General features: G+C 40.1%; 1 protein-coding gene across 9 annotated transcripts in view; it reads right to left on the bottom strand.

The window, feature by feature from the left end:
• The window catches only part of akap13 (A-kinase anchoring protein 13), a 132149-nt gene that overhangs the window by 94259 nt on the left and 17225 nt on the right, over positions 1-20665 (bottom strand). For all 9 annotated transcript variants that reach the window (XM_055193152.2, XM_055193156.2, XM_055193157.2 and 6 more), the window contains exons 2-4: positions 14636-14679; positions 7831-7984; positions 2470-2772 (exon numbers count right to left, since the gene is read on the bottom strand). In XM_055193152.2, the coding sequence (XP_055049127.2) occupies positions 2470-2772; positions 7831-7984; positions 14636-14668 (490 nt within the window). In that variant the 5' untranslated portion in view covers positions 14669-14679. The remainder of the gene's footprint in view (positions 1-2469; positions 2773-7830; positions 7985-14635; positions 14680-20665) is intronic.

Raw genomic sequence — 20665 nt, 5'->3', positions numbered from 1 at the left:
TATTGACAATTATATACACATAATGAATTTTTTTTTGTAACATTACAAACAGTAATGTATTCATGTAGCTTAACTGGTAGAGCATTGTAATAGCAACGCAAAGGGCATGGGTTCAATCCCAGGGAATACACATTAGGGCTGTGCAAAAATATCGTTACAGCAAACTATCGTGATAAATTTTTCCACGTCAGTGTATCGATATTTCAATCTCTAGTATCGATATAAAAAACAAAAAAATTCACACCCCTCTCAGTGTGTCAAACGGCAAACTGCTGTAGTTGTTGCTGTCCAGTTATCTGTCATATACGGCCATTCAGCCAATGTTAGCGGGAGTGAGAAAATGGAGGAAAATTGAAAAACGCCTGCAGCTTTCAAAACCGACGTGTGGAAGCACTTTGGCTTAAAAAAAGTAAAAAAAATCAGCTATTTTTTTCATTTAGATAAAAAAGTATTGCAATGTATTGCAGTCTGCACCGCACCGTACTGTATCGTGATACACATGTATCGTGATAGGTATCGTATCGTAAGGCCCTTGCCAATACCCAGTCCTAATACACATACTGGATATGTAATATTGTAAAACGTGTATTAAGTCAAATTATATACAACAGATATGGCAAAAAAAACAATAAAGATGTAATAAAAATGCAGGTCAGACATTAAATTCATGTTGCAAAGTTTTATGAACTTTAACCTAAAAAAAAAAACGGTTAGTCTTAAAAAACGATTAGAATCTTATTTATCATAAAGGAGATAGGCTACCCCTTTAAGATCACATTTTCCACCTTCTGCAAAAGACTGCCACGTCTCTGAATACCAGCATATTCCCAGTTGGAATCTTATACAGTATCTTGGAAAAGTCATGCAGTGGAAACATTCTTTATTAGTTAACTAGAGATTTTATTTTGTATTTAATGTCCTGTGTTTAACTTAGCGAGGACTGATGCCAATAAATGCCAACTGATGCACTGGGCAAGATGCCCGTGGGCTGCTCCGGTTTCAGGGTTGGTCCAGGTGCCCAGCGCCAGCTGCAACGAATGCCAAAACTCAGCAAGTCATTACACAGTGAGTCCCTTTCTTTTGACAGATAGGTCAACACTAAAAATCATGCTACTCTGAAACATTTAAGATCGTGTTATTCTTTTAAATAGTCATAATGGCTATAAAAAAAGAACAAATTAAAAACTTTGGAATGGAACATGGAAAAGTCTACTGTAACTTGATCTAAATCTGCAGGAAAAACAAAATGCTATCAACATACGCCAGATAAAACCTATTGTGGTCTCCTTTTTGCTATTTCGCCTCACATGAATAGAGTACAAAGCTTTTAGATGCCTTACTGAACGAGTTATTTAAAACCAAGGCTGTTTATAAGAGATAAGTCTGTGATGTCAGCGGTTGTTTAGCCTTTGTTAGCTCTTATCTTTCGCCGCCTATGGTCCAGGTCTCGCCACGCCCACGCTAACCTCCCTCCTTCACAGACTATGCAGATCAAACTCAGTTCAGAGTCACGTGAAACCATGGAGCGCGCCCCGTTGTCGCATCAGCTGTCCTGATGAATGATGAGGCCGGATCCATGCACATTACAAGCACACAGCACACTTAACATACAGTACACAAGCTCATATATCGGCCGACTGGATTATAACTGAGGAGGATGTGGCCATCATGCCAAGACTTCCGTCATGATCTTAAGGGATCAGAGGCATTTGATTCAGACTGGAAAGCTTTCCCCACGGCACTGTTTGATTGTTTACTACCGCTATCAGCTTTCCGCGCTATTTTAATATCGTTTCAATTATATGTTTACCTTTGCTTTGGTCAATCTCCACAGAATCTTAATTTTACTTCCTGTCTGTTGGGCAGCAAAACGGTCACAATACAACTATTTTGTTGTGCACACCTTCTGGAAATAGGATATGAACAACTTTTATATTTACTACACTCTAAACTACATTTGCCCAAAAAAATGGTTTTGCACCAGTTCTTAAACCTGCCTTTACCTGTACTAAACTAGGAGCCAATAATGGCAGACATTATATGAAAAACCTATTAGGGCTGTTAGAAGGCTATACTAACGTTTTGGTGGGGAATTAAATATATAATTTTAAAAACAACCTTACCACGCAACCCAAGTGAGTGACAACCACTGTTCCTGCCATTTATCACAGGCATCTGCTGTCATCTCCGAAACAAGTCCACGGCCCAATTTAACAGGCTGCGTAAATGCACCGTGCCAAAAAGAGCACTTTATTAGGGTGGGAATGTTTGCTTTTAGATTATCTGACATAGTTTTCCCGGCCTGATAGGACAAGAAGGAGGAGGAAAACATGGGCAGAATGGAACCAACCCACTACTTAAAATAAAAAACACACAACCCACATGACTGCGCTGAAGGCCGTAGTGCCCACGGTCTGAGTTTCAGCTTTTTTTTCCATAGTGCAAAATTTAAAAATGAAGCCTACTCACCAATCCCCAAACCTTTTTCTATGGTAAGGTCTGTGCCCAGAACACTCCATCCCGCCGGTAGGGGCAGATGCTTGAGGGCGAGGGCCAGGGTATCGTCCAATCTCTCGCACTCCTTCAACGGTATCTGACACTCGTCCAGAAGTAACGCCCCCTCTGTTTTCCCAGCCGTGTTTACCAGAAACTGGGCCATATCCAGGGCGAGGTCCTGGACGAACTGGAAGCGTTCCTCCGCCACAGGGTCGACCGAGCCCCCCGGCCGAGCCTGGCACAGCGTGACCCGCACGGTTTCGCTGCGGTCATGAGCTGTTACGAAACAAACAGAGGAAAGGAAACTTCAAGCACTGTTGTAAAATTAATTCTGATATGCTAAAGAAATCCCATTATGTGAGATCGGTAGACCTGTAGCAGTTAACATGCACATGTACGTTGAGCCACAGTGCTTGTATGAACAATGACAGTTCATGCAGTTATAAAGTGAACTTGAATTTGAGAATGGCACTATAAATATAAAATTTAATATTAAAACAGAAAAAAAAAACATTAGACTTTAAAGAAAGATGTGAGGCAAACCTGTGCTTCTTGCATAAAAGCCACAAATAAATGTGCCAAGTATGTGCACGAAAACCTTTTTAGCCAGGCAAAGTTTCTTAAATTTAAGCTGTAGTCAAAATGAGGTTGGTGCAGTCATCAGAGACAAATATTTCAGCAACCACCAAGGGGCCGTTCACATGCAGCGCCTGAAAACTCTTGTCAAATGACCCACGGTGCGCTAGCGGCATTCTAAAAAGTTGAGATGTTTTAAATCAATGCGGTGCGTACGTGCCTGAAAAAAACTAGCAATCGCCGCGGCATCGCCTCCATTATGAGCTTGCATACCGCGCGCCTACATTTGAAGTAACGAACTTTAGCGCGCAAAAGATGCAAAATGTGAATCGTCCCAACATTTTATACTTTAAAATCCTTGATTTAGATGACTTCTTATTCATGACCGGCGTTGTTTTGGTATCTCCTCTGTTCGTCAGTACGTATCTTATGCTACATCCTATGAAGAAACTCTCTGGTGAATGCGCATTGGTCGCTAATGGTAGCTAATTATTATAGTTTATAATTTTTCGTACAAAATCGCATTGAATACCCTAAGAATGCCTTTATATGGCCCAATTTCAATTCTATTTTATACGCCTACCCCCCTTTCCACTTGAAACAGAGTGAAAATGGGAAGGGTTAAAATTATTCCCCCAAGAAGTGGGACACCGTCATATGACATCATACATCCTACGTCAAAGTAGATGCAATGTTTATCACATTGCCCCTTCACCTGCATCATATAAGTTTATTTAAAGCCTAAAAAGTAGCCCTGGAAGCCCAAAAGCAGCACACCCCTCTGTTAGCGATTGAGATGCTTTTCTCCTCCGTATATTCAAGTTCCAGTTTTAAACGGTCTGTTCACAATCGCTGCAGTGGACTGGCAATCTGAAGCACTGGGACCTTTCCCCAGTGTGCCGCCTCCGGAGCAGGAGCAGACCGAGGGTACCAGGAAATGATCAGATGGAATAACAGGGATGCGTTCACACTCCGGAGGTTACATTTGTCCACATGTTGCTGTACTATTCAAGTATGATATATTAGTAAACATTAGCAATTTTTTTTTAAACTTTTCTTTTAAAACAAGAAATTTATCATTAAAAAGTTTATTAATGTGAAAAAAGACTTGAATTATACTCGCATGAGCAGCCATGTTGGAAAAAATTTTACCCCTTTGTTTAAAGTGGGGTCCTGAAAAATCTTCGTTTGAAGGGCTATTTGACCCTACCCCTCTCCAACTTAAAGAGAATTGGGACATCCCTAGCCCTTCACGTGGATGCGCTAAACGGAGGGTTAGGGGAAAGTGTAGGGGGGTAAGGGGTTAAAATGGAATTGGGCCTTAACCTCCTTGAGCTGTGTGGATTACTTCCGTGAAGGATGGATGCACTTTATTATGGTTTAAAAGTCAAGGACCCTGTTTTCAACTGTTATAAAGCTTTGAAGAGCAAGGATATTTACTAAAATTACAAAAATTGTGTTTATCTGAAAGATGATAGACGTATGCATCTCGGATGGCTTGAGAGGGAGTAAATCATGGGGTCATTGTAATTTTTTGCCGAACTATCCCTTTAAAGCGCCAAACCATAACTTTTGCGTCTCTATCGACATCTCTTGTCTGAAACATAAAATTGCAGGTGACTTGCTAAGTTTTTTTTTACTTTAAGTCAAACTAACACTCATGAAATTGTATCTAACAGTTTAAATTACTGTGTAAATCATTATTGTAAGCTTACAGTTGCAGATCGTAGGTACAGTAAGGAGACAGTTTTGAGCACTGATTTTTGGTTTGTTTTTAACTAGGACTGCAGCATTAAATTTAAGTATCTGACACTCGCAAAACTAGTGACAGTTTATTTTATATTAAAACAGGGAGGGCTTGGAAACATCTTTACACTAAAACAAAAAATGAGATGCGTCATAAACTTTGGCAGCCACAGATTCACAGATCTCACTGAAACTGATTGTTCAGTGAAGACGGATGTAATTACCATTAAAAGTTTAACATTAACACATTTATTTCCATGACTAAGAGGAAAAACTGCCGGACATAGAGGTTACGTACTATAAAAGCGTCCATCATAAACAATTAAAACTACGCCGTAGTGGCCGCCAGGAGGTCTGTCTTATTTCACTCCAGTCATGACTTGTCAATGTTACAACACATTGCAAGAGCACAAATAACAAATGTGCACTGTAGACCCACACATCTATGCCACATTTCTTTGACCAAAACATCTCAGCAGGGCGTCCATCTGGGTTCAAAGCGATTGCACCATTTTTTTTTTTTTTGCAGACATGGACATCTTAACAACCAAATGTTTGGAATTAAACAAAAGTGTGGACCTCCAGCAGAGACAGACGAGGATAAATTTGTACCCTGGCAGACCAACGTCGGTGCACCTGAGGCAGATAAGAGTAGACCATTCTTCATATGCTCCCTAATGCAATGCTGAAAAGCCTTTAAGTGCTCTGCTGAAGTAGTGATTACAAAACCGGTGCCAAAAGTCTGCAAAGGATTTCATAACACTACATCTACTGCGCCTCTCTGTTTGGGTGCCATGGGTGAAATGGATTCATTATTTGACTCCTAATCCCTAATAAATGACAGATGGGAGGGCTATTGTGTTTTTGGTTATTACTCGACGAGATCACTATTTATACAAATAAGACCTTGATAAATATATTTAGTCACTGAATTGTGAAAATCCAGGTCTTACTTATGCTGCGTTTACACCAGCCGTGGTAGAGGCGTCAAGCATGAGTGATTTCAATGTTAAGTCAATGTGAAGACGCGTTGACGCACGCCTGGAGGTCTCGTGGCGCGGATAAGGCGTTTGGCGCGGCACGGTACACGCAATTTGCGCGTCTAGTTCGTGCGAATGGCACAAATTGAGCATCTGGCACGGTACGCACGAATAGTGCTTTTTTGCATTTGATGCGAATTTGCGGCTAGCGCCAGAGTTTTCGCGCAGCGCTAACCAATCAGGAGCCTGCTTGCTGCTGTGGCGGCAGCCCCGCCCGGAGTCACTCATTTAACATGAAGGAACGCTTGATATTGTCCGTAAGCAGTCACCCGGAGCTATACGACACAATTTCTTATTTCTATAGAGACAGAAATAAAAAGGACCTCGCTTGGAAGAGTGTCAGTGAGGACATCGGGCAACCTGCTAAGTTGTAAATACACATTTCACTTTTGAGTCACGTTACGTTTATTTTCCCCCTATAGTAAGGTGACCAAATACAAACTGTTAACTCTCTCGATAAATGCACAAACAACATCAGCCATCTTGCAAACAGACAACCGCATAGCGCTTGCCCCTCCCACAAGAAGCGGATTTTGCCTATGATGCGCGTCAAATGCTTGCTTTTTCCGCTTTTCTACGATCTGGACGGACGAATGCATTCAAACTGTTAAAGTGGCAAACTAGGCGTGGTAGGCGCGATTTTGACGCCTCAAACGCGGTTGGTGTAAATGCAGCATTAGTCAATATTGAAGATATCATGGTTCTATTTTTTCCTAGAATATCCTGTTTATTATGTAGTAAACAGTAAATCTCCCAAAAAAGTATTTTCTGTACAGGTAGCTTGGTTTTTACTAGGGGTGGGCCGGTACGGTATTCAGTATCGATATTAGTCCGATATTGGCAAAAAATAGCCGGATCAAATATTGTAGTCGGGAAGTACAATCTGGTCCGATACCAACATGGACCTTGTCCTGGCAACTTGCTGTAAAGCGCAACTTGCTAAGCAACATGAATTTGCACACTTTAAATTGTCCAAAGTTACTCCTTAAAGGGACACAAGGCAGCATTTTTATGTTAATAAATCATCTTCATAAGTCGGTATATGGTTAAATGACTCATTACATGACGAATGAAGACTCTCTCGCCCGCCCCTACCGTCTGTGGGAAGAATACCCCACTTGCAAGTTCGCTGTATCCGACCCGGTGTCCTTCAGTCTCGTCAAGTCTCAGATATAGAAAGCATTTACTCCCAGACACTAGGGGGAGCTAGAAGAGAAATAATACTCAGACTTGCCTTGTGTGCCTTTAAATTTAATTGAATTTTTGTGCTGACTAAATAAAAATGTTGCTACTAGTCTGTATCATTTAAATAAAAATAAAGCAGTATTATTACACCATGTGTCATTGAGTCTTGAATTTGCATAGCCATTTGTTGCACAGTAAAACATTTGAGTTCTTTAGCTTTTTGTAGGGCTAACAAATGTGTTATTTGTCATTTGATTGATTAAAAGGGCGATAGAGATGGTATTGGATCGGTATCGACAGATACTCAAGGTTGTGGTATCGACATCGGTATCATACATCAAAAAGTGGTATCGGCACAACCTAGTTTAACAGACCGGGTCACAATTTATAATTAATGTCTATAGGCCAAAAGTATTTTGGGAACCGAAGATTACCCCGAAGTATGAGCTATGGTAACAGTGATACTTTGCCAGGTTTCCCCCACAAATGAGATATACACTAACACACATCCAGTTTTGCTGACCAAGAGCCAGAGCCCAGTCGAACAGAGGCTGACCTGTGGTAACTGAACAACTTTGTGGATGAATAACTGGGCAAGAACGACGTGCCAAGCAACACGTGGACTGGGTCTGGCATGACTGGAATGTAAATGAGTCAATCTGTGCATGTCATAAGCATTGGTACTGGGAAGAAGCTAACAATTAACAGGCACTGATGAATTTGACCCCTTTAGAGAGTTTATGGTTAAAAAGATCTTGCTTTGTGACTTTGTGACCGGACGACTGACCTGGACACACAGCTTGCAGCGTGACATGGCTGATTTTCTGAGTGCTGGAAACGTGCCTCTGGGTGGTGCCAGCAAACAGAAGATAAAACTCTACATCCTCTTCATCTTCGACACACTCTTCCTCGCCGAGCTGGACCGTCAACAGACACTCACCCTAAACATGAGATTGAAAGAGAACAGATTATACATAGCATTTAATGGAAGTAAACTTGCTTAAACTTCTTGTTTTTGGAGCTACGTTGGGGGGATGGCAAACGAGGATAGAAAATTACAGTAAGTGCTCGCTTGAACAACTTAAAGCAGTGCTGTAATGGTGTTTAATCCTCATGGGTAGGGAAAATTACACAATCATAGGTCATCAGTGCTATACATTATCATTAGAGGATCACCATGTGGCATGACACCCACGTGAGGTATCAGCACCTGTCCATTAAAAGCACTTGTGTTTAACTACAAAGGGAGCGGGACAGAACAGCAGCCATACATAAACGAACACTGGAATAAACAGTTATTAGTACTTTTCCACCCTTATAATTACAGGTGTACTATGGTAAAAGCTCACCTTGTGTGAGACAAGTCTCATATAGGAAATAAATGTGTTTAATATACTCATATTATAGATTTATAATAAATAAAGCCATGTTTGAAATGCAAACAAGTTCCTGTGAAAATACAGCACAAGCTTAACATATTAAAAATATGCTCATCTTGACTCTTCTGTAGTTACAATGTGTATTAAAGGAACATGCCCAGATTTTGGAAATTTAAGCTTATTCACCGTATCCCCCAGAGTAAGATAAGTCCATAGATACCTTTCTCATCTCCGTGTGTGCTGTAACTCGGTCTGATTCAGCCCCCGCTAGCTTAGCTTAGCACAAAGACTGCAAGTGAATGGCTCCAGCTAGCAAACTGCTTCCAATAATTGACAAAATAACGCAAACATTTTCCTATTTATGTGTTGTGGTTTTTATAGTCACAACGTGTACAAATAACAAGGTCATATGAGACACAGCAATCTTTTAACAGTATACATACTGGGGTATTCTCAGAAGGCGAAGCACTGCTACTTAGGCGGAGTGACTTCCGCGTTATTTTGTCACTTATTGGGAGCAGTTTGCAAGCTGGAGCCATTCACTTTCAGTCTTTGTGCTAAGCTAGCGGGGGCTGCGTCAGACCGAGTTACAGCACGTACGGAGATGAGAAAGGTATGTATGGACTTATCTAACTATGAGGGATATGGTGAATAAGCTAAATTCCCAAAATGTGGGTGTTTTCCTTTAAGACTGACAGAACATGAAAAGTTGCGATTTTCTAGGCAGATATGGCTAGGAACTATACTCTCATTCTGGCGTAATAATCAAGGACTTTGCTGCTGTAACATGGCCGCAGGTGGCGTAATGATATTACGCAAGGCCTGAAAATAAATAAATCCCCTTAGTAACTTTTAATAGCAGGGGACTATTTTCAAGCACTACGTAATAGTACACAATGTAACTACAGAAGAGTCAAGTTTTAAATAGGAAAAATACAAAACACATTTTTTAGCGCAATGCTAATGGTCTAATCAGATTCAATGGAGTGTGCTAAGCTATACTAAAAGTGATACCGCCAGATGCGGAGAGCAGCTGAATTGATTCCAAAACGGTAAAAATCAAATATTTAAATCTAGGGGAGCTGGAAAATTAGCATATTTTCAAAAACAGTTGAGTGTCCCTTTAACACTTCCAACCTGACATTTGATACCAGCAGCAAATCACCAAGAAGAAAGTCTTCCTTCTGTCTTATATTACCTCACTTATTTATAGGATATATGTGAACAACAGAGCCACACACAGAGAGAGAGAGAGAGAGAGAGAGAGAGAGAGAGAGAGAGAGAGAGAAATAGAGACAGAAGCTTTAAAAAAAAACTATAAACTTATATTTCAATCACAAATGCAAATAAGTTTGACAGAGCCGTCTGAGCAGAATGACAGTTTACACTTTTCTAAAACCAAAAGTAATAAACTAGCATTCCCACACTGTATTTACCTAGCTTCTATGCTACGCCACAAAGACACATAGGTCATTCCGAGCGTGACATCACAGCGGGGGCTGTTTTTATTGGCCGGGCCACAGGGGCCGCACGCCACCCTTGCCAAATGCCAGTCAGCTGCTTTTTTTGGCTGACGATGGCCACAGCCACAGCGGTTACAGCTGAATGCTCATCGTAAGAGAAACGCCGGGATACTTTAGCCAACTATAGTTGGAAGATGATTCTGCAAGACTGATATTCAATAGATAAAGGGAAAGTTTTGTTTTGTTGACCTTAAGTAATCTTTGACACCTGACACAGCTCATGCATCACGCAAATGTTTTGGCTAGAGATAGCACGGTTTACAGTAGCTAAAAGCACTACGGGTGTACAAAGATGAAAAGATGTATGCTGCAAAGATTGCGAAAAAATGAAAGATGCTGCAAAGATTTTTAAAATGCAACACCCCAGAGACAACCCTTTGGCAAGACATTGGCAATTGCCTAATGTACCGTTAAAAATTAAAGATAAACCATGACAGCAAAAATTCATACTGTCAAAAAGTCCCTTAGGCTCTAAAATTGTACCACACATTCTTCTTGAAGGTGTGCATTAAAAACCAATTAACACATGCCTCATTCCTGATGCCGTCATGACAGGGAAGCAAGAATGGGGGAGTGTATGGAGAAATCTTCGGCACAACCAAACCTCTTTTCCGATTGGCTGATTCCCACGCTGCTGTAGTGCTTTTTATGGCAGGTCGTATGACTAACAAATTGCACAAGAAGCAGTTGCGGTGACCCCTTTGATCTAAGCGACATGGGAAAAGTGTAGGAATCTGACCGCTACGTTCAAGGGTATCCAAGACTGTTGGTGCCACAAACACAGCTTTGGAGATCGACCTACAGTACGTTTTAAAAGCCATGTGAGCGCTTTGGAAAACATCCTCTGGTTGTAAATATCTTTTATTTTTATAGCAAACCAGTCGCTGGACACTTTTAGACTTTGGAAGCCCAATATGGATAGCAGGTGCCGAATCAGGAAAGGTGCCAAAGGCAAAGGCATAAACAAATCGAACGAAGACCACCCTGGATACTCTCACTGCATCTATAAGACTATAGGGCATTTAGATACCATGATACATATTCTTGTGTTTATTCGGTCACTTTGATTCATAAAAAAAAAAATCAAAGATTCAGGCTAGCAGAAGTCCTTTAAACTATACAAGTAATACTCAAATGACAGCATTAGTGGAAAATGTGAAAAGAAAACACACAATACGAGTACAACAAAAATAAATTGGGCCAGGCAATAACAATTTACGGCATCATAGACTAGCATAAAATAATCACTTATCGACCTTGTCTAAGTAAAGTTACATCCAATGTTAAACCGAGTTGACATGAAAATGTGTCACTGACATACAAAATGTCTTTCGAAGGGATACCAAAAGGGAATGTGATGTAATGTCTATGTTTATATAAAGCTGAGCAGATAGCTTGGCAGGCCATTGTCTTGAGTCGCAAGAATGTTAACTTGCATCCTTCTTGTCGTCAGCATTTGTTTATAATGTCGAATGATGAGAGCCAGGCAGAAACAACTAAAAGTCTTTATCTGCCCAAATCGATTCACAAAAATACATAGCGCAAATTAAAGGTCCCATTCTTCCTGTGTTTTTGAAGCTGTTTACAGTGCGCAATATAACATGTGTTCATGTTTCACGTGTAAAAAAGCTGTTCACACAATCCTAAAAACGGGATGATGTTTTCCTTGTTCTATGAAGTCCCTCCTTCAAAAATACGTAACGAGTTGTGATTGTGTAGTTTGTTTAGTGTGTTGTGATTTGACAGCAGCTTAGCTTAGCAGAGCCGTTTGAGCTAAGCTAGCGACTGATGTATTCCTGTGGGCGGAGTTTAGTCAAAAACTCTTATATTGACGTCATTCAACCAGGAAGTAGAGGGTCCGTTCGCTGTAGGCTTTGAAAGGGGAATTCTGTTAAAGAAAATATATCGCCTGGCAGTGACCTTTGAGCTTTATCATTTTGCAGGTATTATTTATGCTCTAACAGCAATATTACACACTAACTTAAGTTTGAAAATGGGATCAGGAAGAATGTGACCTTTAACAGGGTTCCCACACCTTAGTTAATTTCAAATTCAAGGACCTTTCAAGGACTTTCCAGGTCCCAAACCCTCAAATTTAAGGACTTAATGTGGGGACACATTTTAAGTGAGAGGAAGGTTACATTGTGTTACCTTTAATAGATACTTTGTTACATTTCCCTTTCGAGGGCACTCACGCTGCGTCACTGCGGTGACACTTTGGGGACGCCTCCAGGAGTAAGTGTGTCTGAATGTGTATATCAAATTCAACCAATGGTGAGGCTTTACGACAAAGACAGGGTGACGCGGGAGCCAGGAAGTATAACGCTATCTGAAATATTGCCAAAGACGACGTTACAGAGGCGCAGGAAGTATGACAAGCGAGACGCAGCATCTCATTCCCTTCTCCAGGAACAAGAGTTACATACATAACCCGAGACGTTTTCGTGTGTCAAACACAACTATGCAAAAAAGCATTTTAGTATGAATCAACATCCATATAAAGAAGATATAAGCTTTTGAAGCGAACAGTTTAGCAATTGTGCTTAAAAAGTCTAGAATTTTTATGATATTATCCTTCACTACACAGGGAATAATATGGATTTTTTTTTTTATATTTTAAAATATAAATATAGATGTATATTTTCAGAATCCCCCCGGGGCCTTGAATTTTTCCCCCAGATTCACAAACTTTCAAGGATTTCAAGGACCCGTGGGAACAACAATCTCAATGTTGAAACGTCATATTTCACCCTTTAAATCATTTGGACCTACTTGACAGGTCAAAATTGTTAAGTGGTAAAAAGGATTATGCAACAAATTTTGATTGAGTCTAACTTAAATAATGCCAGAACATTTCTTTAATATTTAAAAACCTAATTTGCATTCATATTTATACAAAAGTCACTAAATGCCACCTCTACAAAAAATGAGAAAATGATATTAACCCAATGCTCTCGGCACGTATTATACGTTCATTGAATACTTTTGCTCCAATAAGAGCCGCAACTAACTATTATTTTTATAATCGATTAACCGTATGATAATTTTTATTAACCCTCTAATCAGATAAAACATAAATATTTACTTAATTCAATTTTTCACTTATTATATAAGACTTTAATAACACTTGGTAAGCTTTCTCAGAGCAGACCACCACACATTTTCAAGCTTCTTACATTTAGCAGAATCATTTTAGAAGATTGGTGCACAGACAAACCCAGCTCTCATTAATGACATTAGGTCCTCTATTTGCTTCATTTGAAACCCAAAACCACCTTTCCTCTGTTTATAATTAAGAAAAGCAAATTAGTCTGTGTCATCTGGCAAACAGGCCAAACTAGCAGCCCTCATAGCAGCTCTTAAAACAACCACAAATGTAACCCCAGTTCCTGCACCTGCTAATTCAATCTCTTTTAAAACAGCTACACTGAAAAAAATATTAATTGAATTTAATCAATTTTTTTAAGCTACATTTAAACAAAAGTTTTATATTTTACTTTACTAATCTTTTTTGTTTAAATATAGCTTAAATAAATTGATTGCAACCACTTACCTTAAAAAACTGATTAAATTCAATGAATCATTTTTTTTCAGTGTAAGGCAAAAATTATGTGAAGCCATATTTACAAATCAGACTTAAAATCAGACTTAAATTTTCGTGTGTGTCGACTCATGATGGGTGATCTGTTATTACTATAATGGAAATAGAATAGTAAAACACTTTAGGGGCCCTGAAAACGAATGCAACCATAGGTTCTAGAAAAGGTAGTGCAATTTCTAAAGGGATCTGATAAAGCCACTTCCTCAAACTAAACTGCTTCCTTAAAATAAAAATGAATAACTGTGATATTTACATTGGAAGTCTGCCCTCTGTCCTAATTTCTAAACTTTAAATGCATATTTACAAATGAATAAACAAGCAAATTAAATAGTACATCTAAACAACAAAATACTACCTTCTGACTTTTTTGACATTTGAAACAGTACAATGTTAAATCAAGCCAGACACCTGCAGGGTGCAACTTCAAAACATGGAAAAACCACACATGCAGCAGCGCAGAACTGAAGCTGTAACCACATGCACACTTATACACACGAACACACGCCGAATGCACCAAGGTCAAAATGAGGAACAGCTGTGTGCTTCAAATACGGCAAATCATTGCAGCATCTGTGGCACTTTTTTTTACAGTTCATTATGATGATACAAAGAGAAAATATAACTATTGTTTCCTCTAAGGCCTGCAAAAAGCATTTTTTTAAACCCACAAAGTCTTCGTTTAAAAGTGTGTGTTTAAATGTATCTCTCAAGATCAGCACTGTCAACAAAGTCACATCTGTGGCAGGAAGTTGCTGTTACCGTGGAAACCTGACAACCTGAATAAGCCACACGGCCCGATTTGTTCACGTGCGGTTTGTTATGGTATGACTGTTTTACTCCTCACCGGCTTTTTGAAAATGTTGTGCTGTATTTTGGTCATACGTTCTGCATGCTTTAGGTAAAATAATTAAAGAGGTTAGTATCTAAACATACCCTTCCCCCTGACCAAAGACCGGAACAAGCTGATACATGCCAGTGAGCAGCAAGCACACGGCTAAAAAACTTTAGTGTTGCAGCAGCCACCGTAGCAATGTCACATTGCAATAATAATAAAATATGAATTACATATGTAAAACCCTCTATACTTACATACAACGGAGCTTGCTGTGGATTCAGTTTCATGGCACTGGCCACTGCGGAAAAGAAAAAAAAAAACATGTTAGCAAAGTTAAATTTTCACAACACTACATCCAATCATTTTATTTAGCAGGTTAGAACTAGAGGTCTTCTCAGGTCAACAGAAATGTACCCAACCAAAAATGAACCCGAACCTGACGTGCATAAATATTTTTGAAGACCCGACCTGAGACAAACCAGAGAAAATCAGACCCAAGTCCGACCCAGTGGCATTTTGTTTTAACCCACTAGACCCGCATGTAAACGGCACGGACGTGTGTGCAGTCTGCAGCCCCGCATGCACCCGGTGGCCTCGCAACCAATTTGGCACGATGCTCCATTTATTTTCCTTTGTAAAATGTGCAATCAAAATTGATTGACAGGTCTGGCTCAATGAAAATTATCTACCACCAGTCACACGATGTCGCAAGCACTCTTGAGGAGGTGGTGGAAAAGGGCCCGATGCACACCCGCAGGTCTTCTGGGGTCCGTTCAGGAAAATTCTGCCATTTAGAAAGAACCATCTCTTGATTTATCTACATCTCTCTTATGCACCTCTTTAGAGCATTTGGAACGACTATGTTTACTTCAGTCTCCAAAAAGAGAGGGTTTGCTGCCTACAGTGAACATGCAAACCATCATTTTGCTTCAGGCTGCAAATGTGCAGCACACCTGTAAGTTGCAAGAGGGTGTAACGCTTCACCCAGGCATGAGAAAAACCACAGCCTTTCACCCGCAACACACAACCAACCCAACCACCATCACAAAAACTGTGAACACCACCCAAATCTCAGCTGATTTAGGCATCAAGATTTAGCCAACACACAAAAAAAATCTTCTAATACTGTGACTGCCCCAAAATCAGCCCTTTAAAGAGCTGGGAAAACCAGTGACATTGGCGTGTCAACACCGCCTCCACCTTCTGTTCACTGACGATGATAAACGCCTCCAGCTATTGTTCTCTAATCTGCCCCTGGTGAGGTATTAGCCTTTAGAAAGTCCTTGTGGTTATCTGTGGCCCCGCTCATAACTTGAAACCGCACACACAGAGAGACATTTACAAGCAAGCGTACTTACCTAGCCTACCAGATTTCAGTTCTCCTTACAAAGTAGGAACTTGAAACAAAACTAAATTACTGAGAATAAGACTCTCGGAGGAAGCTTAAAGCATTACGACATCATGGAATGGATTGTCACACTTTTGCTCTTCATGACTTAATCGTGTCTTAAAAACACATCCAATCAAACACATCAAGATGAGTCTATAGCCCCACCTAAACCACATTAAAAGCTGCCCAGTAGGTCTCACAGCAGCACACTAGCTTTTGGTAGAAAGATTAGGTGTTATAAACTAGACAGTTGACTAATCACTCCTATTTGGTTTCAATGCTGTCAGGCTACTTAACTTGAACCCCTCTATGGCTCCCGTGCAGGCGACATTCCCAGACTGTGCAGAAATCCCTCATCTACAGGCCAAGATCAGACATCCCACCTGCTGCTTTTTCCACTCAGAGAGGCATGGAGATTCACCAAGAACCCCTGGCCCAAATCCCAACGCAACCACATAGCTGTTTACTTCTAAATCCCCCACCATCCCAATTTATAAAGTAGGTCTGCATTGGAGAGGTGGCAACCCTTCCCTAAGCCAGAAGGGAGCATTGTGGATTCTGGTTGAATGTCAGCCTGACTGATCAGAGAATGCAGTCAATGACAGCGCTCGCTGTTACAAAGATTGACGTGAGGTGTTTGGGCAGTGTAAAGCTCTGAGCTTAAGGATCTGCTTTGATGTGAGGCTTCGCAAATGGGCCCATTGAACCAGCACACAGCAGAGTCAGCAAGCCAGTGGTTACCCTGAACAGATTCATGTCTAGAGGCTTGAGAAAGGCAAGTTGTTTGTGTGCCTTGGATTGCATTCTGGCACCGCTGAAACGTAAGCTGCACTTTTGGGTTTCTAGTGAAGCCATAAACCTCCATAAAAAGCCCCACTATCCTATACAAGGTTGGGGGCAACAGACAGGAAGTGGGAATCTGAAATATGGCAGATTGACAGCAAGTCTGAATGAAGTTGGAGTTAAGGGTGGGCGGCAGGGAGGGGACAGGGCTGGACATTATGAGAGGGGTCACGACCTCTTCAGGCAAGATCTCTAGTTCTGTTAGCTGAATAAAAGGGCTACTGTTGAAGCTTAACAGGATGAGGTACAAGGATAATCAGCTGGTTCTAATTATAACCGCAGATTTCAACCCCCAGAGCTAAACCCACACACTATATCTAGCACAATAGATGCACACTATGCAAGACTACCAAATATGTAATCACAAAATTTCAGATATTCGAATACCCAATACTGCATCCGTCTTTTATGAAGTAAGAAAGGGACTATAACAAGTAAACACAGACACCAACCATATTACCACAAAATACTGTTGTAAAAGAAAGACAGAACAACCCAATCCGATGAGGGAATGGGGTTAATCAACGTTTTTGATCAACATGGTAGACACAAAGCAAAGATAATACATATATCAAGATATCTTTTAATAACACTGCTATTACTATAAAAAGGGGGGGAAATGCAATGCTCAATATGGCCTCTCTGGTGGCGGAAGTCCCATCTTCCAGTAAAAAACAATCATGAATAAATAAAATGAGAACCGACCTGTGAGCATGGGCAGTAGATAAAGCCACATAGAAAAAGTTGCAGTTTGAGCTTAAGAAACACAAAAATGTATAGTGTATAATGATTTTATAATACACTATGTTATAAGTTTTGGGACACCTCTCCAAATCATTGAATTCAGGTGTTCTAATCACTTCCAGTGAAAGGAACTCTTAATGCATCACCATACCAGGACATTTTGGACAATTTTATGCTACCAACTTTGTGGCAACAGTTTGGGGATGGCCCCCTTCCTGTTCCAACATGACTGTGCACCAGCGCACAAAGCAAGGTCCATAAAGACATGGATGAGCGACTTTGGTAGGAAGGAACTTGACTGGCCTGCACATAGTCCTGACCTCAATCCAATAGAACATCATTGGGATGAATTAGAGCAGAGACTATGAATGAGGCCTTTATCAGTGTCTTGATCTTACAAATGTGTTTAAGAAGAATGGTCAAAAAATCCCATAAACACTCCTAAACCTTGTAGAAAGTCTTCCAAAAAGAGTGGAAGCTTTTATAGTTGGAAAGGATGGGCCAACTCCATATTAAACCCTATGGATTAGGAATGGGATGACGTTCAGATTCATGTGCATAGTGTCCCAAAACTTGGCAATATAGTTTATGTGTCTTTCCCCATTTAGGTAGGTAAGACTTAAGTCTTGCATGTTGCAAACATGGTCACCATGTAGTGTGACTTTCCTACATGGACTTGGACAAAAGTCAAGACATCATCAGGAGGGAGAATAAGAGCAAGCATGCAGGATTTGATTCTGTATGTTCAGCATGAGCACCATGCCAGACTGGCATGTAATACATCCCCTTAGAAACAACTGTTTTATTTACATATCAATAACAACTAAACCTCCTGCATGTTGAGGGGTTTAATTTCATATGTACCCCTGACATTCTGCAGTTGTTAAAATGAAACCCCCTCTCCACACACAGTCGCTTCTCAACATCAATGTCAGCAGAACCAGCTCTCAACAAACAGAAAACAAACGCCTCAAGTAATGCAAGCTATGTTTTTCTGAAAACATCATAGTACGCCTTGTATTTTTGGTACTTTAGACTCCCAAAGGAGAACAATAACTGCAATGCAAATGTGTACTGATCAGAGTTGATCAAGCATCTACGGAGTAGAAAATGCTAATGCACAAAATTATGCACGATTTTTGATTGAAGCACACAAAGTTGGTTAGACACCACATGGTGCTTGGCTGGAATCATAGTTGGCGTTTGTTTGAGTAGCAGTTAAAATGTGGTTTGGTTTGTCATTTAAGAAGGACACAAAGGAAGCAAGATCTTTCCCAAACAAGATGTCATCGGGTTCAGACCAAAAGAGGGGGCAACGTTCAAAGTCAGGGCTTTCTGACTACAACCAAGCATAATCACTGTGGGCGAAAAGAACAGGTCTGTGATTACCTCTGCAAAAACACCACATTAAAAGTGCCAAAGAATGCACTAATACAATATGTTACATTGTTCTCTGATACATAGAAGGTATGTGGCTCTATTAAGTGCAAAAATTATCCAGAAATTGCTTTACATGTCCATTTACAACCCTAGGATTTGTCCCTAGAATGAAATGGTCTATTATTACTTTATTTGAAAGGGACATGAATTATAATGTTGAGCTCTGCTCTGATTGGCTGTTTCTCAAAGCAGCTCATTTTAGTAGCTCTGGGTGTGTGCAAACGGACCTTATGTTTGAGCCTGTATCTTCGTCTGGTTATTTGGTTATTTTTAAGAATAACCACTTGCTTTGAGATTGTTAATGGACGTTTCAGAGTAGAAAGTTTGTGTTTTTTTCAGTATGGCCCTGCAGTAACGTCAATAGTAAAACTTTAGCCTGAACATTAGCATATTGCATTAACTAGCACATAAGGCTAAGTCAACATTCACAACTTTGTTTTTGGACATTGTAATTAATAGTATAAATACCTAGGTAAGGGTGACAATTTAAGGCGTTTGATGCAACGCTCTTAAGAAAATCCCTTCCCTCAGGGATTTTTTTTCCCTCAGGAAAACCCTCACTTAAGGACTTTCATGCAACCAGGCACAGGGGACATATCATAAAAATGTCTGACTTTTTCCATGTTTAAGTGCTATAATTGGGTCCCCAGTGCTTCTATCAACCTAGAAAATGTGAAAAAGAGCAACCCAGTAACTTAGTTTTGGTAAACCATTTTGAAAAAATAGTTCATTGAAATTAGGCTCCCCATGTGATGTCAGAAGGGCATAATATCCTTGCCCAGCACTATTTTTTTATTTAAAAATCAAAATAAATTTAATGATGACTATAAAACATTCTGTGGGAAATTAAGTTTATGTGCAATTCTTAGTAAATAGTAATAGTAAATGTGCACACACATCCTGTCAATCAATGCTCTCTTGCGCCACACATCTTTCAGTTCTTTTCAGTTCTCACAGTTATTTCAGTTTCAGTTCTCTTAAACAAATACAGTCTTGGCACATAAAACAGCAACAAGATAGTGGCGTATTCTTAGTTCGACAAACACGCTTTCATACACTCATGTTTTCTTAGTAACAAACAAAATCTCGCACCCAAGCCCTTGTTCACCTCTACTTTGCCTTGTATGCTCACCACAGACTTTTTTCTGGCAGGCCCCAGCAGGAGCAAAACTGGCCTCACCCGGCACAGCAGCCAGACGCAGACACCTGTTTGGTTAGTCTAAGTCAACATGGCTGGGCAAGAATGCTGTGTCCTCCTCATTACCAAGGAAATTCTCCAAATAAGACCAACTATAGTAAGAGCAAAATGCAATCAAAATAACGAAATAAAATAATTTATAAATGCATAAAAAAAGTCAACTCTGAAACTTGACTTAAATGCAATCACATTATGCATGATTTGGCAGTAAAGAACAAGGAAGCTGTGTGTAAACAGACACAACAAAAGGTTATTCCTGGTCCTTTTGTGCTGTGATAGGAATGGACGTTGTCTGGAAGCAAGACCAGGAGCATGAATGAGCCACAGCTTTTAATGGGATTACAGGATAAGGCGAATTAGTCAGCATCTCATTCATCATGTCAAGTTAGGTCAACACCGAAGGTGTGAATATTAGGCAAATATTGGATGTTCCACTTTTAGGAGGAAAATAAAGTCATGTTTGAAATAAGTGATGAATAATGTATAGACTTTTTATAAATAAAAGCATTAGGTGTATACTGTGCAGTTTGTAATCATACATTTTGAACACAGTCAGGAATTTTAAGTTGAGTGGCAAGGCAAGGCAACAGTGGGTCCAGGAACGGAGAAAAGCAGCTCAATGGCATGCAGTTTAAATGCCAGCGTCATGCTGGAGGAATGCATGAACAA

The sequence above is a fragment of the Misgurnus anguillicaudatus genome, chromosome 6 (genome assembly GCF_027580225.2).
Source record: "Misgurnus anguillicaudatus chromosome 6, ASM2758022v2, whole genome shotgun sequence".
In the NCBI taxonomy this organism is placed as follows: Eukaryota; Metazoa; Chordata; class Actinopteri; order Cypriniformes; family Cobitidae; genus Misgurnus; species Misgurnus anguillicaudatus.
The sequence above is the reverse complement of the archived record's forward strand: the minus strand, read 5'-3'. Positions and strand labels throughout refer to the sequence as shown.